The sequence below is a fragment of the Myotis daubentonii genome, chromosome 3, assembly GCF_963259705.1.
Source record: "Myotis daubentonii chromosome 3, mMyoDau2.1, whole genome shotgun sequence".
Classification (NCBI taxonomy): domain Eukaryota; kingdom Metazoa; phylum Chordata; class Mammalia; order Chiroptera; family Vespertilionidae; genus Myotis; species Myotis daubentonii.
The window spans coordinates 56,006,664-56,024,204 of NC_081842.1; the positions used below are offsets into that span (position 1 = coordinate 56,006,664).

Below are 17,541 nucleotides of genomic sequence, written 5' to 3' on the forward strand. Positions count from 1 at the left end.
GAGAGAGAGAGAGAGAGAGAGAGAGAGAGAGAGAGAGAGAGAGAGAGAGAGAGAAACATTGGTTTGTTGTTCCACTTCTTTATGCATTCATTGATTGATTTTGATATGTCCCCTGACCGGGGATCAAACCCACAACCTTGGCATATTGGATAACGCTCTCACCAATTGAGCTACCTGGCCAGGGCAAGGGTAACAATTTAAATACTAGGTAGTTCAGTATTCATTGAACAATGTTAAATAATTGGAATCAGTTTTAAAGAAGCACACATTCCTGAGTATAATTCAATTCAGTGGCTCTTTTTGCTCTTAAGTCATTACCAAGTATAATATAATCTGATTCTTAAAAATGTTCTTTTTCCTTCTGAGTTTCAAAACCTGAATCAAAAGACCGGTGTGCTTTAGAGTCACGTGGCCTGGAACGTCTTCAGAGGCAGCACCTAGTCAGGCTTTGGTGCGTTTCTAATAGGGTCCTGCTTGGCAGTCACCAGTCTCAGGAGGAGGGTCCTGTTGACACTTCCATTGTTTGTGTTTTGGTGTTTGAGTGTTTGCTTCTTCACATGGACAGGCGTGAAAAAAAGAGAAAACGTGGAGTAAAACCCAGTGGTCTGCGTAAAACATTCTGCAGTGTTTTTTCCCTGATGAGCAGAGAGCCTGTAAGTCACATTCACACTTCCTGCCAGCACTTAGGGAACTCAGGTGCTCCCCGGTGAACCGAGGCGGCGGCCTCGCCGCCCTCACTGCGCCCAAAATATCATGCCTGATCCGGATGATAAATTCGCTCTCACAGGAATTTAACTTAAAACACAAAGCCATGACTCATTTTGAGTAACTTTTCCTTTTTATTTTAGGCAATTATCAGTAAAGAACCACACAAAGCCAAAACAAATTCTAATTTAAAAAAAAAAAAGACACAAATGTTAAGGACAGACATTAATTTTATAAAAGTCTTTGCTACCTTTAAGTTTCTTGTTTATCTAATGCATTTAAATGTGATTTAAGTCACAGATTTCTTTTGGTGAATTCAGCCACTGCTCAAATGAAGTCATGAACAAGATTGTTAACTCTAGGTCAGCATTCTGTTTTAAAAATGTTTCTAATAATGTGATGATTTAAAAATTTTCTTAAAATAAAAAAGTTAGTACTTTAATTATAGAACTACCATGTGTCCTGGTCAGTATGTTCAGTGGTTAGAGCATTGGCCTGCATACCAGGGGATCACGGATTTGATTTCTGGTCAAGGGCTCTTACCTTGGTTGCAGGTCTGATTCCTGCCCCATTCCGGGTGTGTCTCTCTCACACTGATGTTTCTCTCTCTCTTTCTCCCCTCTCTTCACTCTCTCTAAAAGTCAATGGGAAAAAATCCTTGGGTGAGAATTAACAACAACAAAAACATCCTCACTCCCTGGGTGAGGATTAAAAAAAAAAGTGCCACATGCATGCAGTCAAGGAAAAAATTCAAACATAGAGAATGACATAAAGTGAAAAGCTTTCTTCCTCTCTCTTTACCTCCATTCCCCAGAGACAGTCCCTGCTAATGGTTTCGGTTTTTGTTTTCCTTTGTGGTTATCGTTATAACTTTAAATAATGTATTTATACCTCAATTTCTTGACCAAATCACCAACTTATTATCAGTTTATTTATTGTTTCCTGATATGAAGAAAGAGGACTTTTGGCATATTTACTCTTTCTTCCATTTTCCTCACTTCACTTCTAATTTTCTGTTAGTTGGATTATCATTTTTACATTGTCAAGGTTTATAAAATTCATATATTTTCCTGAATTATAATGAACATTTCCACATTGGTTATAGTTGGTTATAAAATTTTAAATCTATAAATAGTGTGTGTGTGTGTGTGTTAATGAATAACCAGGTGACATCATTGGACGCGTGGAGAAGAAAACATAATCTTACATCATTAAAGCTTTGCTGCTTCTGAGCAACAGGGTCTTCATGTCTTTCAATTTTATTTTAATTCTTTTTTTTATTAAAAATATATTTTTATTGATTTCAGAAAGGAAGGGAGAGGGAGAGAGAGAGAAAGAAACATCAGTGATGAGAATCATTGATTGGCTGCCTCCTGTACGCCCCACATTCAGGAGGAAGCCCACAACCCAGGCATGTGCTCTGCCCAGGAATCGAACCGTGACCTTCTGGTTCATAGGTTGATGCTCAACCACTGAGCCACACTGACCAGGTTTCCTTTAATTCTTATAGTTCTGATGCAGCTGCTACTGTTTCTTATACCCCATGTTACCTTTTTGGTGATTCTGTTATCTTTTGGGTGATAGTAATTTTTTTCATATATGGCTCCATGATAGTAAATTACTCTCTCCTTTTCTTACTATAGAAGTGTGGGAGGCCAGTCCCCCCCCCCCCCCATACTTAAAAAACAATATTTTACAGTAGACTGAATACAGAAGTAGATATGAGAATCCAGTTGTCTTCTATCAGGCCAGACATTAAAAAGATTTGCAAAATAGCCGAAACCGGTTTGGCTCAGTGGATAGAGCGTCGGCCTGCAGACTGAAAGGTCCCAGGTTCGATTCCGGTCAAGGGCATGTACCTGGGTTGCGGGCACATCCCCAGTGGGAGATGTGCAGGAGGCAGCTGATCGATGTTTCTCTCTCATCGACGTTTCTAACTCTCTATCTCTCTCCCTTCCTCTCTGTAAAAAACCAATAAAATATATTTAAAAAAAAAAAAAAAAAAAAGATTTGCAAAATGTATAATAAGGTCTCTGTTTTCACTAAACATTTTTGTTTTGGAAAGTAGTTATTTTTCATGGAAATATGTCATTTATTTTAATTGATAATGGGCTTCTTGATATGCTTAAATGATTAACATATATTTTTAAATAGCTCCCTTTAAACTTCTAGAATGGTAAATATTGATAAGTATAACACACATAAGCAAAAGCTTTGGGTTCCTCAATAATTTTTAAGACTGTAAAGGGGTCTTGAGGTCAAAAAGTTTGAGAATGGCTGCTCTAGGGATTAAATATACATTTTAAACTTTCAACAGTTTATTAGAGCTCATATTTTACCACTTCAATGTAAAATGTAGGAACTTGGCGATCACACAGGCCCTTTTGTCAACCCCCCTTCCCCATCTGTTATGCTGTAGGTACTGTATATGCATGATCAGCCTTCCAAATAATGTCACACCCAGTGGTGGCACCGTGACCCGTGACCGCCTCTGGGATCCGCTGGCTCTGAACTGGGAGATTCTCCGGTGCCCTGGGAGACAGCTCTTCTCTTAGCTGCCCAGGGACCCAGTTTATTCTTGTACAGTTGTATTCTCTCCTTTGCTTCCCTCCCCCCCCCCCCCCCCGCCCGCCCGCCTTCTAACCCATTTGCATGAATTTGTCCAAATGTCTGATCTGCTGGTAGCACCTGTTTTTCCTCCTTTCTAGTTATAATTATAGCTCCGCACTTTAAAAACATATTTTCTATCATTTTCATGGTAATTTGGAAGCTAGGAAAGTGCTAGGTATGCTTATTACTACTGGAGTGTCTTATAGACAGACCCTTTAAGCCAAGCATGTCAAACTTGCAGCAGGCGGATCGAGGCATGCGGCCCGCCGGCTGTGAGTTTGATATGCTTGCTTTAAGTGGACATGGAAGGAATGTAAATACACTCATACATATTTAGCTCTATATCTTTCTATATGTATTAAAAACTGCAAATGCAAACTATCTCTAATTCCAGTTCATCACCCCAGGGTTTATCCTTGTATTCTTTTCTCTTCCCTTAATTGTAACCCCCTTCTCCTCTGCCAGAGAGAAACTCGAATCCTGTGCAGTATAAAGGAGTGGGCAAAACTAGGTCTACAGTTGTGTGAGTATGCAAAATGGTTTATTCGTATTATTGTACTAAAGGCCCGGTGCACGAAATTCGTGATGGAGAGGGTCCCCTCAGCCCAGCCTCCACCTTCTCCAATCTGAGAACTCTTCAGGGGATGTCCAATTGCTGGTTTAGGCCTGATCCTGAGGAAGAGGCCTAAACCGGCAGTCGGACATCCCTCTCACAATCCAGGACCGCTGGCTCCTAACTGCTCACCTGCCTGCCTGCCCAATCGCCCCTAACTGCCCCCCTGGCTGGCCTGGTCGCCCCCAACTGCCCCCCCCCACCCCCGCTGACCTGGTCGCCCCCAACTGCTCCCTCCCTGCTGGCCTGGTCACCCCTAACTGCCCCCCCCCCCACCGGCCTGGTTGCCCCTCACTGCCCCCCCTGCTGGCCTGGTCACCCCCAACCCCCAATGCACCCACTCCCCCGCCGGTCTGGTCGCCCCCAACTATCCCCCCTGCCGGCTTGGTCACCCCATGCAGCCTGCTGTTCAGTCGTTTGGTCGTCCCTCACTAACCCCGCTGCCGGCCTGGTCGCCCCACGCAGCCTGTGTTTGGTTGTCCGTCCAGTTGTTTCAGTCATGATGGCCCCTGGTTTTTTTATATATTAGGATTATTTCCCATAGGAACAATTGTAAACCTACTTTTGTTCAGCCTGTATTTTCTTATTTGCTCAATCCTGTAATTCACAGATCATAGGTTCTGAATTGGTAACTTCCACCCCTGCAAAAAACCAAAATTTCTATCTAGAATTTCTATTAGTTTGTAGGTAATTTTGCTTTTAGACTGGGAGCACACGGTCAAAGTACTACATTCGAAAGTTCCTCTGATCGATCACCTCTTTTCCCACCTTCAGTGTGGTTGTGTTACTCATTTCAACTTGTTCGGCTCACTTGTTTCTCTTCTCATTCCATTTTATTTTTCTCTCATCCTGTTAATTTGATTTTATTTTGTTTTATTTTTTTAACGACAAAAAGACTCATACATATGCTGCCTACAAGAGACCCACTTCAGATAGAAAGACACATACAGATTGATTCTGTTTTATTTTGAGTATGTAAAACATTAATGTGATTCCAAAAGTCAAAACTACTCCATATATAAGGACTCTTTTCTTCCCCAGTTCAGAGGTCTTGTATTTTTTTACATTTGTCACGCCATGAAGTCATAGGGGATGGGCCACAGCTCAGGCTCCTCCCACTGGCTCTCACACAGTGAGCTGCTCTGGGTGGAGCAGGCTGACACTTCAGCTGAACCCAGGTACCTTTCTCTTTGGCTTCCTTCTTTTTCTGATCATTTTCCTTCACACGTTTTAGGAAGCTATCACAGCTCTTAGGGTGCTAAATATGCTCAATGCGCACATTAATTCTCTTGGCAAGAATCTTGCCCTTAACTTGTTTGTTCACAGCAGTGCCCACTGCATGCTGGGTGACATTGTAGACTCTTCCAGTTTTGTCATGGTAACATTTGTGGGGCATTCCTTTTTTAACAGTGCCCATTCCTTTGATGTCCACAATATCACCTTTCTTGTAGATTCACACGTATGTGGCTAGAGGAACAACTCCATGTTTTCTAAAAATCCTAGAAAACATAGTGGGTGCCTCTCTTTCTCTTTCTGTTAGTCATTTTGGCAAATTACTGGAAGGTGGTGGTTCTGACCGAAAGGCCATAAGAATTCTTTTTTTTTTTAAATTTAAATTCTTTATTGTTTAAAATATTACATGAGTCTCCTTTTTCTCCCACTGACCTCTCCCTGGCCACTCCCGCCCAGGCCATAAGAATTCTTGGACAGATATAATACAGGCTGATCCGCTGAAGCGCCCAGAAGAGTAAACCTCCTGCAGTTGAGTGTTAGCTGGTTTGCCTGTTGTTGGGAGAGGGCATTAGGGTCCATGTCTCTCCTCCAATGTTAAACCCAGGTGGACTTCCTGGTGGCAGCCCGTGTCTGCAGGAAAGGCTCTGTCCTTTTGCCAAAGCGGCTGGGAGGGGTGGGGAAGCTCTTGTTCAGGTGGCCATGGCATCGCTGCTGCTGGATTTTGTCATTTTGGGGATGGTATCAGATGTCCAGATCACAGCTCTGCGTTCTGAAGGGCAGAGTGAGGGAGGAGGGGGGTGTGGTCCCGGGAGGCAGGACTCAAGCAGGGGTTTCCCATCAGCAGCAATATTTTCATGGCGCCTGAGGGTCTTACCCCTCCTGGGGCTGTGTGGGTAGGACCAGGTTGTGTGGGAGACCCGGGCATTGGACAGGGATTAGGATGAACAGGCCTGGAACACCCCAGGTCAGCCCTGCAGGACCACTGTCTGTAGGCACTGGCTTTCGGACCTGTTCTGTGGCGGGAGCCACCCACACTGTACGGACAGCTCCCACTTCTGGGAAGGACTAAATCAATATTGACCGAGGGTGCCGCCCAGATCAGAATCCAGGGGAGTCAGACTTTGACACTCCCTGTGGGTCCCCACTCCTCCGCAGAGCTGTGTGGTCTCCACCTGCGGGGGGTGGGGAAGGGGGGGCAGGTACAGGGCACCCCCTGGACATTGTTCTGGATCCCCTAGGACACTTCAGCTGAGCCCCTAGGACAACCCAGAGAGGCTGGGACTGGCAGGAGCTGGAGAGGCAGCTCTCAGGGCTGGGCTGGAGAGCAGGGACTCACCTCGACCTTGAGGACAGACAGGTTGTCGGGGAAATAGAAAATGCATCCCCAACAAGACCTCTTTTCTTTCTCTTCCTCCCAACTTCCCTGAAGACACCCGCCCTCACACTGAAAATCGTCTCTTGTGCTGGATGCTTCCAAGAGCTTTCTCGGTTGTCTTCTCACCTGCACCGTGCAAGCCTCCCTGGTGCGGTGCGTGGCTGTCTCACCTCATTCGGCCCGAGCCCGAGGGGAGGACTGCGGTGCCCGCGCTGCCGCTGGGCCCGCTCAGCACGGCCTGGGTGTTCTCGGGGCGTCATTAATCATGAAACAGCGGCTTTCAGAGGGCGCCCGCGGCTCCCTGTGCTCCGGCTCCCTGTGCTCCGGCAGAGCTTCCTGCAGCTGTGCCTGGGGTGGAGGGGCAGGCTGGGTCTTGCTTTGACCCACATATTGATGCCACAGTAGAGGAAGGAGTCATCTCACATTGCAGATGTGCTCACTGCGCCGGGCAGGTGGCGGCGGGAGGCGGTGTGCGCCCCACTGCCCGTGGCGGAGCCTTCCTCCCACTCCGCCCAGCTCGCGGCTGCGGGAGGGTTCCTTCCGCCCGGCGCCTCTCAGGTGCAGGTCCCCCCTTCCTAGACGCCCTACTCAGTGCAGAGACTCCCTGTTCACAGGAAAGACTTCCACCTCTGAGCTAGAACACCCCGGGACAGCCGTGCAGTGTCCAGCGTGGGGGGCAGGCCCCTGGCGCCGAGGAGAGGCCTGGCTTCTTGGCTGGGAGCTCGGGAAGGGACATGCCAGCAGAGCAGCATGGAGATGTGATCCGGTCTGACTCCGAGTCCCTGTGCCCTGGGACCTGCCGAGCTTGTCCCTGCAGGGAAGAGAGGAGCCTGACGCTTGAGCACATGTGTGGTGTGCAATCTGAGGGGCTCCTTGCTCCCCGCTCTCCTTCATCTTCGTCCCCACCCCTGCGCGCCAGCAGAGGCCATGCCAGGCACAGCACACATCCTGTTCCCACCTCCTTCCCCGAAACCTGCTATGTCTATGTCAGAGAATGTCGAATGGGACTCTTGTTGGCCACACTGGGACCGGACCTCTCCCCTAGGTCTTACCAAGACAGCCTAGAACTGGCCGGCTGTCACCTACGGCCATTCCGCTGCCCCGCCCCCCTACCCTTCTGCCCTCCTGCCCTGGGGGATAGAAATTACTGGGAAGAGATGCAGAGGGAGGGTCCATGAGCCTTGGCTCTGTGAGAGGGCATGCTCAGGTGAGAGGGGCTCCTCACCCTTGGGCAGAGGAGGGAGTGGGCTGGGAGTCCTGCCTGTGGGGGAGAGCTGATACTCCGCTGTATGGTGTCCGCTTCTGCGGACTACATACTGGATTTGCATCCCCATTCCTGGCACAGAGCTCCTAAAACCCTTAGAATTTTTTAAGAGTTGAGAGTGACAAAGGTGTCTTGATATTTATAGCAAACCCCTTGATATTTATAACAAACTTGGTTGATGTTAATGAGGTGACTTTCGGAAAACACCTGCGGGTGGAGGCTGGTTGCCAGGGAACCAACCAGTCATGAGAGGGTTGGAACTTTTAGGGGAGGGTGAAGGGCTGGTGTTGAACCAATCACCGATGGCCAATGATTTAATCAATCTCGTGTATGTAATGAAGCCTCCATGAAAACTCAAAGGAGAGGATTGGGGGAGCTTCGGGGTTGGTGAACGTGGAGATGGGGGAGAGTGGCGGCTCAGAGGGCGTGGGAGCCCCACACCCTTTTCCCATGCCCTGCCCTGTGCCTCTCTTCCATCTGGTGGTTCCTGAGTTACATCCTTTTATCATCAACTGGCGCTCTAGTAAATAAATTGTTTCTGTGGGTTCTGTGAGTCCCTCTCGCAAAGTAGTTGGATCCAAAGAGGTGGTCGTGGGTTCTGCTAATCATTAGTCTGTGGGTCAGACACCCGGGTGACAACTGGACGTGCAACTGGCAGCTGGGAGGAGGTGGGGATGCTGTCCTGGAGGACTGAGCCCGTAACCTGCGGGATCTGACACCATTGCTGAGTAGAGAGTCAGGATTGAGTTGAATTGTAGGACCTCTGACTGGTGCCGGAGAACTGCTTGCCGTGGTGTGATTCTGACACCAGTCGCAGCCCCACACATTGGAATTGGTGTCAGGGTCATACCTGACATGGCCCAGTGGGTGCTATGCGAGGTAGCTGGTGTGAGTTGGTTAGATAGTGCTCCCCTGACAGGTCAGCTCAGGGGCATCCCGCAGCGGGTGAGGCTGGGGGACATGGTGGAGAAGGGAGAGGTGAGACGAATGGGCATCCAAGCTGGGGCTTCCACGTTGACGTCTGGAGGCACTGCGCCCATGGGGGGAGGCTGGGAAATATCTCCGTGTTACCTATTTGGCATATTTAAAATATCTACACTAATAAAAGAGAAAAATGGTAATTGGTGTACGACGATACCCTTTTCATTGGCTAATCAGGGCTATATGCAAATTAACTGCCAACTATGATTGGCAGTTAATTTGCATATGTAGGCACAATGCAGGGAGGCGAAAGGGAAAGCAGGAAGAAGCCCCCTGCCACTGACAGTGATCGGAAACCCAGCGGGGAGCTAAGAGCTGGGGGGCAGGGCAAAGGCGGCCCTGGAGCCGCCTTTGCCCTGCCCCCCAGCCATGATCGGAGAATCAGGCGCCTTTGCCGCCCTGGCCAGTGATAGCAGGAAGTAGGGGTGGAGCCAGCGATGGGAGCTGGGCACCGTCGAAGTTGGCAGTCCCGGGAGCTAGGGGTCCCTTGCCTGGGCCTAAAGCGGAGCCCACAATCGCGGGGCCGCTGCAGCTGCGGGTCCCCGCTGCCCAAGCCGGATGCCTCAGCCAGAGGCGTTAGGCCTGGGCAGGGGCAGAGCCTGCAACTGCGGGGAGCTGGGGGTCCCCTGCCCAGGCCTGACACCTCTGCCGGAGGCCTCAGGCCTGGTCAAGGGGCCGATCCGGTGATTGGTGATCGGAGGGTAATGAGGGTCAACTCCTCTGGCTGAGGCATCAGGCCTGGGCGGGGGGCTGAGCCGGGGATTGGGGGGATATGATGGTCCCCTTGCCCAGGCCTGAAGCCTGGGTCAGAGGCGTTAGGCTTGGGCGGGGGGTGGAGCAAGCGATCAGAGGGAGATGGGGGTCCCCTGCCCAGGCATGATTCCTGGGCCAGAGGCCTCAGGCCTGGGTGGGGGCCAGAGCCAGTGATTGGGGGGAGATGGGGGTCCCCTGTCCAAGCCTGACACCTCTGGCAGAGGCGTCAGGCCTGGGCAAGGGGCCGATCAGGCAATCAGAGGGTGATGGGGGTCTACGCCTCTGGCTGAGGCATCAGGCCTGGGCAAGGGGCAGAGCCAGCAATCGGAGGAGTCTGGGGGTCCCCTGCCCAGGCCTGATGCCTGGGCCAGAGGCATCAGGCCTGGGCTGGGGGCAGAACCAGTGATGGGGGGAAATGAGGGTCCCCTGCCCAGGCCTGACACCTCTGTCAGAGGCGTCAGGCCTGGGCAAGGGGCCGATCCTGCGATTGGAGGGTGATGGGGGTCAACGCCTGAGGGCTCCCAGTATGTGAGAGGGGGCAGGCTGGGCTGAGGGACACTCCCTCCCACACACACCCAGTGCACGAATTTCGTGCACCGGGCCCCTAGTATATATATATTTTTTTTTTCTTTTTTTTTTTTCTTTGATTTCAGAGAGGAATGGAGACGGAGAAAGAGAAACATCAGTGATGAGAGAGAATCATTGACCTGTTGCCTCCTGCACACCCCCCACTGGGGATCGAACCTGAAACCTGGGCGTGTGTCCTAACTGGGAATCCAACCGTGACCTCCTGGTTCATAGGTCGACGTTCACCCACTGGACCACACCAGCCAGGCACCTATTTGGCATTTTAATCTAGGGTTTTCTGTCTCAGCCCCTGTCCCTTTTTCTGTACTCTTGTTTCTTCTCTCCCCCCTCCCCCCCAAATACACACCGTCCCTCTCTCCATGGGCTTGTACCAGTATCTCTCTAAGAATATCAGGATTGCAATCTTGGTGTCAAACTCAGGCTCCTGTGCGTCTGATGAGCAGGCTCTGGGAATACTTGATTATATTGTTCTGTCACTGGTTAGAAAGGGCAGGCACACTCCCGGCACATCTCGCAGCAAGCTGTCCTAGCTGACCCGCCAAACCCAATTCACACCATTTGCACTTTCCTCCTCAGGGTAAAGCGTCTCCTACAGCTTCTACTTTACTCATCCGTGAAACACCTTTAAGGCTGATTTAGTCCAGTGAGATCCAGGAGCTGAAAGGCTTTTCGCACAACATTTTTTTTTAAACCCTCACCCAAGGAGTGAGGATATTTTTTCCATTGATTTCTAGAGAGAATGGAAGGGAGCAGAGAGGGGGAGAGAGTGAGAGAGACACATCGATTGGTTGCCTCCCACATATACCCTGACCCGGGTTGGGGATCGAATCTGCAACCCAGGTACATGCCCTTGACCAGGAATTGAACAGCTGAAGCTCTAACCACTGAACAATGCTGGCCAGGGCTTTTCATGTGACTTTAGGTATACAAACATGTAAGCAAAACAGCCTTCAGAGTGGAAATGCAAAGGCTGGCATGAAAGAGGAATAACGTTTTGAAAAATCACAATGGGAGATTTAGGGATAAGGCAAATGTATTCACAAGCCAATTCTAGGATAATTAGACATTGAAATCTGAAAGATCAAAATTTAGGAGCGAAGGGGCAAGTGATCTGTGGGCCAAACCCAGATTTTACAGTGTGGACAGCAGGTTCCAAAGCCTGCTGTGGACTGGGCAGTGTGTCTCATCTCGCAGACGCTCTTTCCTTGGTTACATGAACGGCCGTTCCCCCTCCGCCTCCCTCCCAGGGGTGCGGTTGGGATCAAAGGAGGGATTGATGTGGAGCTGAAAGCACTGGCTAAATGACGATGCTCTGTGGCTGAGAGTTGCCGTTGTTCTTACTGTGTCTAATAAAGAGCAGGCCTGTAAGAAGCCACGGGTGGGAAGCTGAGCACACGCAGAGACAGGAAGTTGGACCGTGTCCTGAATTTTGAGATTAGGATCCTGGGAAACAATCCTGCATTCAGCACACAGGTCCCTCGGTACCGTTCGTCCAAGGACAAGCCCGGGTCGGCAGGGTCCTAGCTTTGAGTCACGATCGCTGCGCTCACATTGATGGGCTTTCAGGAGATTCCTCTTCTGTGGTTTGTGAAAAACAGAACGAGGAGCAGAAATGCTCACAGATGAAAGGAGTTCTAGTTGGAGTCAGGGGCTGCCCAAGAGCCCTCTGGCCCCTCTGGCCCTTGTGGCTTCAGTGACATCCTGAGGATTCCTTGGCCTGGGAGCGTGTGGATATAAGAAGGAAAGAGGAGCTAGCTGGGAGCCCCTCCTTTGGTTTTGACTGAGTACAGCTGCCCCCCCACCCCCCTCTGGCCTGGATCACACACATCCATTGTGCTCAGCCACCCCGTGCCCGTGACTCCGACCTTAGACGTCCCTGCCCTCATGGTTTCTCTGCCCTTTCGCTGTGTTGATAGGTCACACAGCAGTTAGATGCACTGCACGTGGTTCACAGTGGTTCTCGGCGCTTTCCCGGTGACAGTCACTGTCGTCGAGGGTGTCGGAGACTCCGCTCACGTCTGGTTTAATTACAAAGCCCCTGTGAGAGCGGTTCGCAGCATGAGTTGCTACTGGTTTTAAGATCATTTTAGTATTTCCACAAGGTTTAGTCTTTTTAGTAGAGTTTCCATTTGAGTGGTCCGTGAGTGCCTTCATTATTTTTGAATTGGAGAAATGAGGAAGGTGTCTGTTCAACTACTTACCAGCCTCTGATTCTAGACAACCGCCAAGGGATGCCTCAGAAGCCTGTTCAGTCAGGAAAACAGAAAGCACTCTAGGTGTTTTAAACAGGGAATTTAACACACAGAATTCATTATGGAGGTGCTAGAAGGACCAGAGGAGCAAAAGATGTAAAGTAAGGAGGCTACCTAAAGATTAGGAGGTGCTGGAGGCTGCTGTCCTCTGGGAATGGAGAGCTATAAGGGACCGTGGCATTACCCAGAGCTTATGACCACTGCCTGCGTGGGAACCAGAGTCCCACGCTCACCTAGAAGTGGCAACAGCACTGTGACCTGTATTCCTGGGGCCAAACTCAGTCACAGGGCCACACCCACCTGCACGGAGACTGGGAAATGTCTGCTGCGGAGTGGCCAGAAGGAAAGGGACCATGTTTGCTGAACCACTAGTCTCTGCTACACATGGTACAGGAATCACTGCCATGAGGAGAGAACAGGGACCCTTTGCAGACTCAACCTTCAGGATTCTGTCTGTGTGCATGCAACCTGCTCTGTGGGAATAAGATGGGAGTATTTTAACCCCTAGAGTGCCGGGGAGTGCCATCGTACTCCTCCTGCAGTGTCACTATTAGATGCTAGTAGTTTACTCTTTATTGACAGATGGCACCTAAGTGCAGATTACTTATGATGCCAAATGTTTGTAGTTCTAAAATTGACCACTGGCATTTATCTGCCTAATTTTTTATAGGAGCTACGATTTTATGAAGTTTACTCAGATTTTGTAGCCCTAAAGCTTCGAAATGGCATCCAGTTCTAAGTCTGCTTTTATTAGTGATGATGATATTGCTAAATATGTCAATTCTTGCTGTGAAGACGATTTTGTGGAAGATATTGGAGAAGGGTGTCCCTCTATTTTAACATTATATGTTTTGTTCAAATTTTTTTTTCTACTAGTATTTTATAATACAGCTAGAAGCCCATTGCAGGAGGATTCCTGCAAGAATAGGGTTTCCTCTGGCCAATCGCACCGCCAAGCCCCGCCACCCAAGGCCGCAGATGGGGGTCCCGCCCGCCCAGGGCCGCACACGGGGGTCCTGCCTGAGGGCAGGGCTTAGGCAGCACACAGGGACCCGGATGGCGGCTCACACTGGCCTGCCCTGCCTGCAGTATGCAAATTAGCCGCCATCCTTGTTGGCAGTTAATTTGCATATCGTGCTGATTAGCCAATGGGAGGCATAGCAAAGGTACGGTCAATTACCATGTTTGTCTATTATTATAAAGGATCAGCAAACAATATATGTCAAAGATGAAAACAAATGTAGTAAAGATTTCCTTAAGTTTTTGAATACGTAACTTCATTTACTTGCGGTTCATAATTTTTTCCTAAACTGCTGTAAAATCAGCAAAAATGCCTTGGCAATTTTAGCATAGTTCCTAGGATATTGGTTGGCACTCAAAGGGTTAAAGCTGAGCTCTCCTACCTCCTCCTGATCTACTTCCCGCCCTGCCCTTCCCCTCCCTGCCCCTTCCTGGTGCTGAGCTGACTCTGTGCTCTGTTCCAGGGGGTCCTGGCCCAGCCCCAGCCCTGGTGGAAGGTCCAGCTGTTCGTGTGGGAGCCAGTGCTGTTCGGGACCTGGGATGGCGTGTTCACGTCCTGCATGATCAACATTTTTGGGGTCGTCCTTTTCTTGAGGACCGGCTGGCTGGTGGTGAGTGATGGCTTGGTGGCCCAGGAGTCTCTTGTGGGCCGGTGACATGGGGAGTCTGTCACTCTTGGGCATCCCTGGTCCCGGCAACAGATTCCCGAAGCACAGATGCTCCAGAAACATGAAGCAAGAGCACGTGCACGGAAGAGTTACCTTGCTTTTAAAATAGGCCTCCCACGGAGGCTTCAGTGCCAGCCTCACCATGGCCGTACCTACTGAATGTGAGCGCAGAACTTGGGCACATCGTAGGTGGGACTACAGATGGGTCAGAGAGAGGTAAGTTGGCCTGCAGTGCGTGACCCTCTCCAGCTTCCCTGGTATTCTTCCACTCGTCTGGTGCCCTCCTGGTGGTACCAGCTCCTCACCTAGGTGGTTGCCTCCCCCACTGCACCCAGTGCACAGGGAGGCTGGTCAGAGGTGCATACTGACCACATTCAGGGACAGATTACCGGAGGCACACCTTTTGCATGAGACCATGGGGGTTAGTTTGTCTTCCTCTGTAGATGGAACAAGGGCCTCTTTTTTATGTCTCATGTGAAAGCATCCTGGGACTTTCCAGGTAGATGCGTGTCCTGAGCAGGTATCAGCCCTTCACACAGTGCCATCTCCCTCGGACTTCAGTGAACTCAGCGGCCTTCTCAGAACAAACGGCCAGTCTATCAGGAATCCTTGATGAGCACCTATTGTGTATCAGGAACTACATGCCAATAAGATTGCAAAATATAAGACCCTGTTCCTTTCCCTGGTGGGCTAACAGCCGTAGTGGTTAGATTTTACATCAGGAATTCAGGAGAGCTCTCCAAGCAGCATTAAACCTCCAGGAGTGGAAAAGGCTGTGACTATAGGTTGCTGAGGTCTCCAGGGAGCATCCTGGAGATGTAGTTAAACCAGGTGTTGAAAGGTGAGCTGGACTGGACAGGTGAAAAGAGAGAGGGGGCCATTCAAGGTGTGGAATGTACTAGGGTTCTCCAGAGAAACCATATAACTCTCTCTCTCTCTCTCTCTCTCTCTCTCTCTCTCTCTCCATATAAATATATGTATATATGGAAAGAGGGGTGGGGAGTGATATTTATTTTAAGGAATTGGCTCACATGATTATGGGGGCTGGCAAGTCCAAAATCGTAGGACAAGCAAGATTCAAGTGAGAACGGAAGTTGCAGGCTTGAGTGCCAAGGCTGGAAACTCGGGCAGAATTTGTATGTTGCTGTTTGGAGACAGCATTCCTTCTTTGGGAAACCCTAGTCTTTGCGTGGAAGGCCTTCAACTGATTGGATGAGGCCCACCCATATTATGGAGGGAAATCTCCTTAAAGTCAGCTGATTACCAATGTTAATTACATCTTAAAAATAGTTTATAGCAACTTCTAGACTAGCACTTGACCAGCCAGCCATCATGGTTTGGCCAAGTTGATATATAGAACTAGCCACCTATGTGGCAGATTCCAGGGGATTAAAGCTTCACTGTAGTGGGGGGTGTGGGGTTCTTGGCCCCTTCAGAAGGCCTGGGTGAGGCCAGACCTTCCTAAGCCCTCGTCCGACTCCCTGAGCTTCGAGTCCATAAAAGATCAGAGTCTTTCATTGCCAGCTCACAGCACACACAGGAGGTTCATTTGAGGTAAATGGATTATCCAACTGTGTTTTATAACAGGAGGATGCTTCTGATAATTCTTTCTGAGAACATTTGGAAAATTAAAGTTTATTGAATTTTCCAATTTGTCTTTGAGTTAAATATTTAAAAGGATTATGGGTCATATATGGCAGTTTGCTTGATAACATCTGACTTGCAGACTCAAAAATAGTTGCATTCTTAATGATATATTTATTGTTTATGATAAAGGCAACAGACGTATCAATGAATATTTAACTATGAACTTTTTATCATTTAGGTTTATTAAGTTTCATACTTCATACATTCAGATAAATTTTAATTTAATATCAGAGAGCCCAAAATTGATTTTTTAAAATCTAGCCCTTATATGTATTTAAATTGATATGCCACACTAAAGGGTTTTAACTATGGTCTTGCAGAAACCAATACTTGTAATGGTGAGAATTGAAAATAAAGTAGAAGCGTGCTTTTAAAAAGTCCTTGGCCCAGGGTTCAGCCTGAGCCACATCCAGTGTGGGTTGGATTTTTTCTTTATTAATGGGTGGAAAGCTTGGGGCAGAGTCAGCAACCTCCCTGGTGTGGATGCTAAGAATTCATGCCCTTCACCCCTGTTCCAAACTTACAGGGGCTCCCACTTACAAAAACACAGTCTCCTGGTCAGACTTATCATCCTGGCGACAGTCTCAGGTGTCTGGGGTTGACCTCTGTTTGTGCCCCTTCCTGTGGGCCACCTCACTGCCCAGCATCTCTCCAGCCTGCGTCCCAGGGAGGCCCATCAGCTGACCACTGTGGCCGAGTAAGGCCTGGCCAGTGACAGCCTGGGCTCTGCTCCTTCAGGGGGTGGTCCTGGAAGGGCGGAAGGAGAGAAGGGTAACCTCTCTCTGTTCTGATGTCCGTGGGCCTCCTCTGAACCCTCTCAGTGGGTTATTTCTTTGGGAACTGGCTATCAAGAGGTGTCAGTTCTATCCCCAAAGTGAAAGCACAAGTTGTATGAATCATCTATTGCTGCATCACTAACTACCCCAGCACTTAGCCGCTTAGAGCAATGAATATGTCATCCTGTCATTCATGTTATGTTATAGCTTCTGTGTTCAGGAGCTGGGTGCCTCCTGCTCAGTCTGTCATGGAGTCATAGTTGAGCTGTCAGTCAGGGCTGCAGTCTCATCTGAAGGCGTTCTGGGGCAGGACCGTTTTCAAGGTCACTTGTGTCATTGTTGACAGGCCTTGTCCTGTGGGCCTCTTCACTGGGTTGCTCATTCCATGCAGCCTACTTCCCCCAGGGCTGAAATCTGAGAAGGGAGCGTGAGAAGAAAGCCGCAGTCTTTTTATTTCTTGTTGTTAATCCTCACCCGAAGATATTTTTCCCATTAATTTTAGAGAGAGAGAAAGGGAGGAAGTGGGAGAGAAAGGGAGAGAGAGAAAGAGCGAGAGAGGGAGAGAGAGAGAGAGATGTGAGAGAGACACATCAATTGATGCCTCCTTCACACGCCCCTACTGAGGTGGGGGATTGAACCTGCAACCCAGGTACTTGCCCTTGACCAGGAATCAAACCCACCACCCTTTGGTGTGAGGGCCGATGTCCTAATCACTGAGCCACACTAGCCATGCAAAGCCACAGTCTTTTTATATCCTCATCTCAGAAGTGACATCCCATTACCTCTGAAATACTCTGTTCATTAAAAGTGAGTCACTGGGTCTAGCCGGCACTCAAGGTGAGGCGATTGCTCAAGGACGGGAGTGCCAGTAGGTGGGGATGGCTAGGGCCGTCTTCGAGGCTTCTGCCACAAACATACACCCTTTTGCCCGAAAATGATCTGTTTTCCAGTTCTGACATTAGTTTCATCTGGGAAATTATATTTGATCGTGGAAAAAAAAGGCCAATGTGGGATGTCAAAAATCAGGTGGCGCATCTAGGAGCTGGCACACAATTA

The 17,541-nt window shown here is 49.1% G+C and overlaps 1 protein-coding gene across 2 annotated transcripts in view; it reads left to right on the plus strand.

Moving 5' to 3' along the window:
• Nucleotides 1–17,541, plus strand: part of SLC12A8 (solute carrier family 12 member 8) — a 140,482-nt gene that overhangs the window by 13,024 nt on the left and 109,917 nt on the right. For both annotated transcript variants that reach the window (XM_059687600.1, XM_059687599.1), the window contains exon 3: nt 13,859–14,005. In XM_059687600.1, the coding sequence (XP_059543583.1) occupies nt 13,859–14,005 (147 nt within the window). The remainder of the gene's footprint in view (nt 1–13,858; nt 14,006–17,541) is intronic.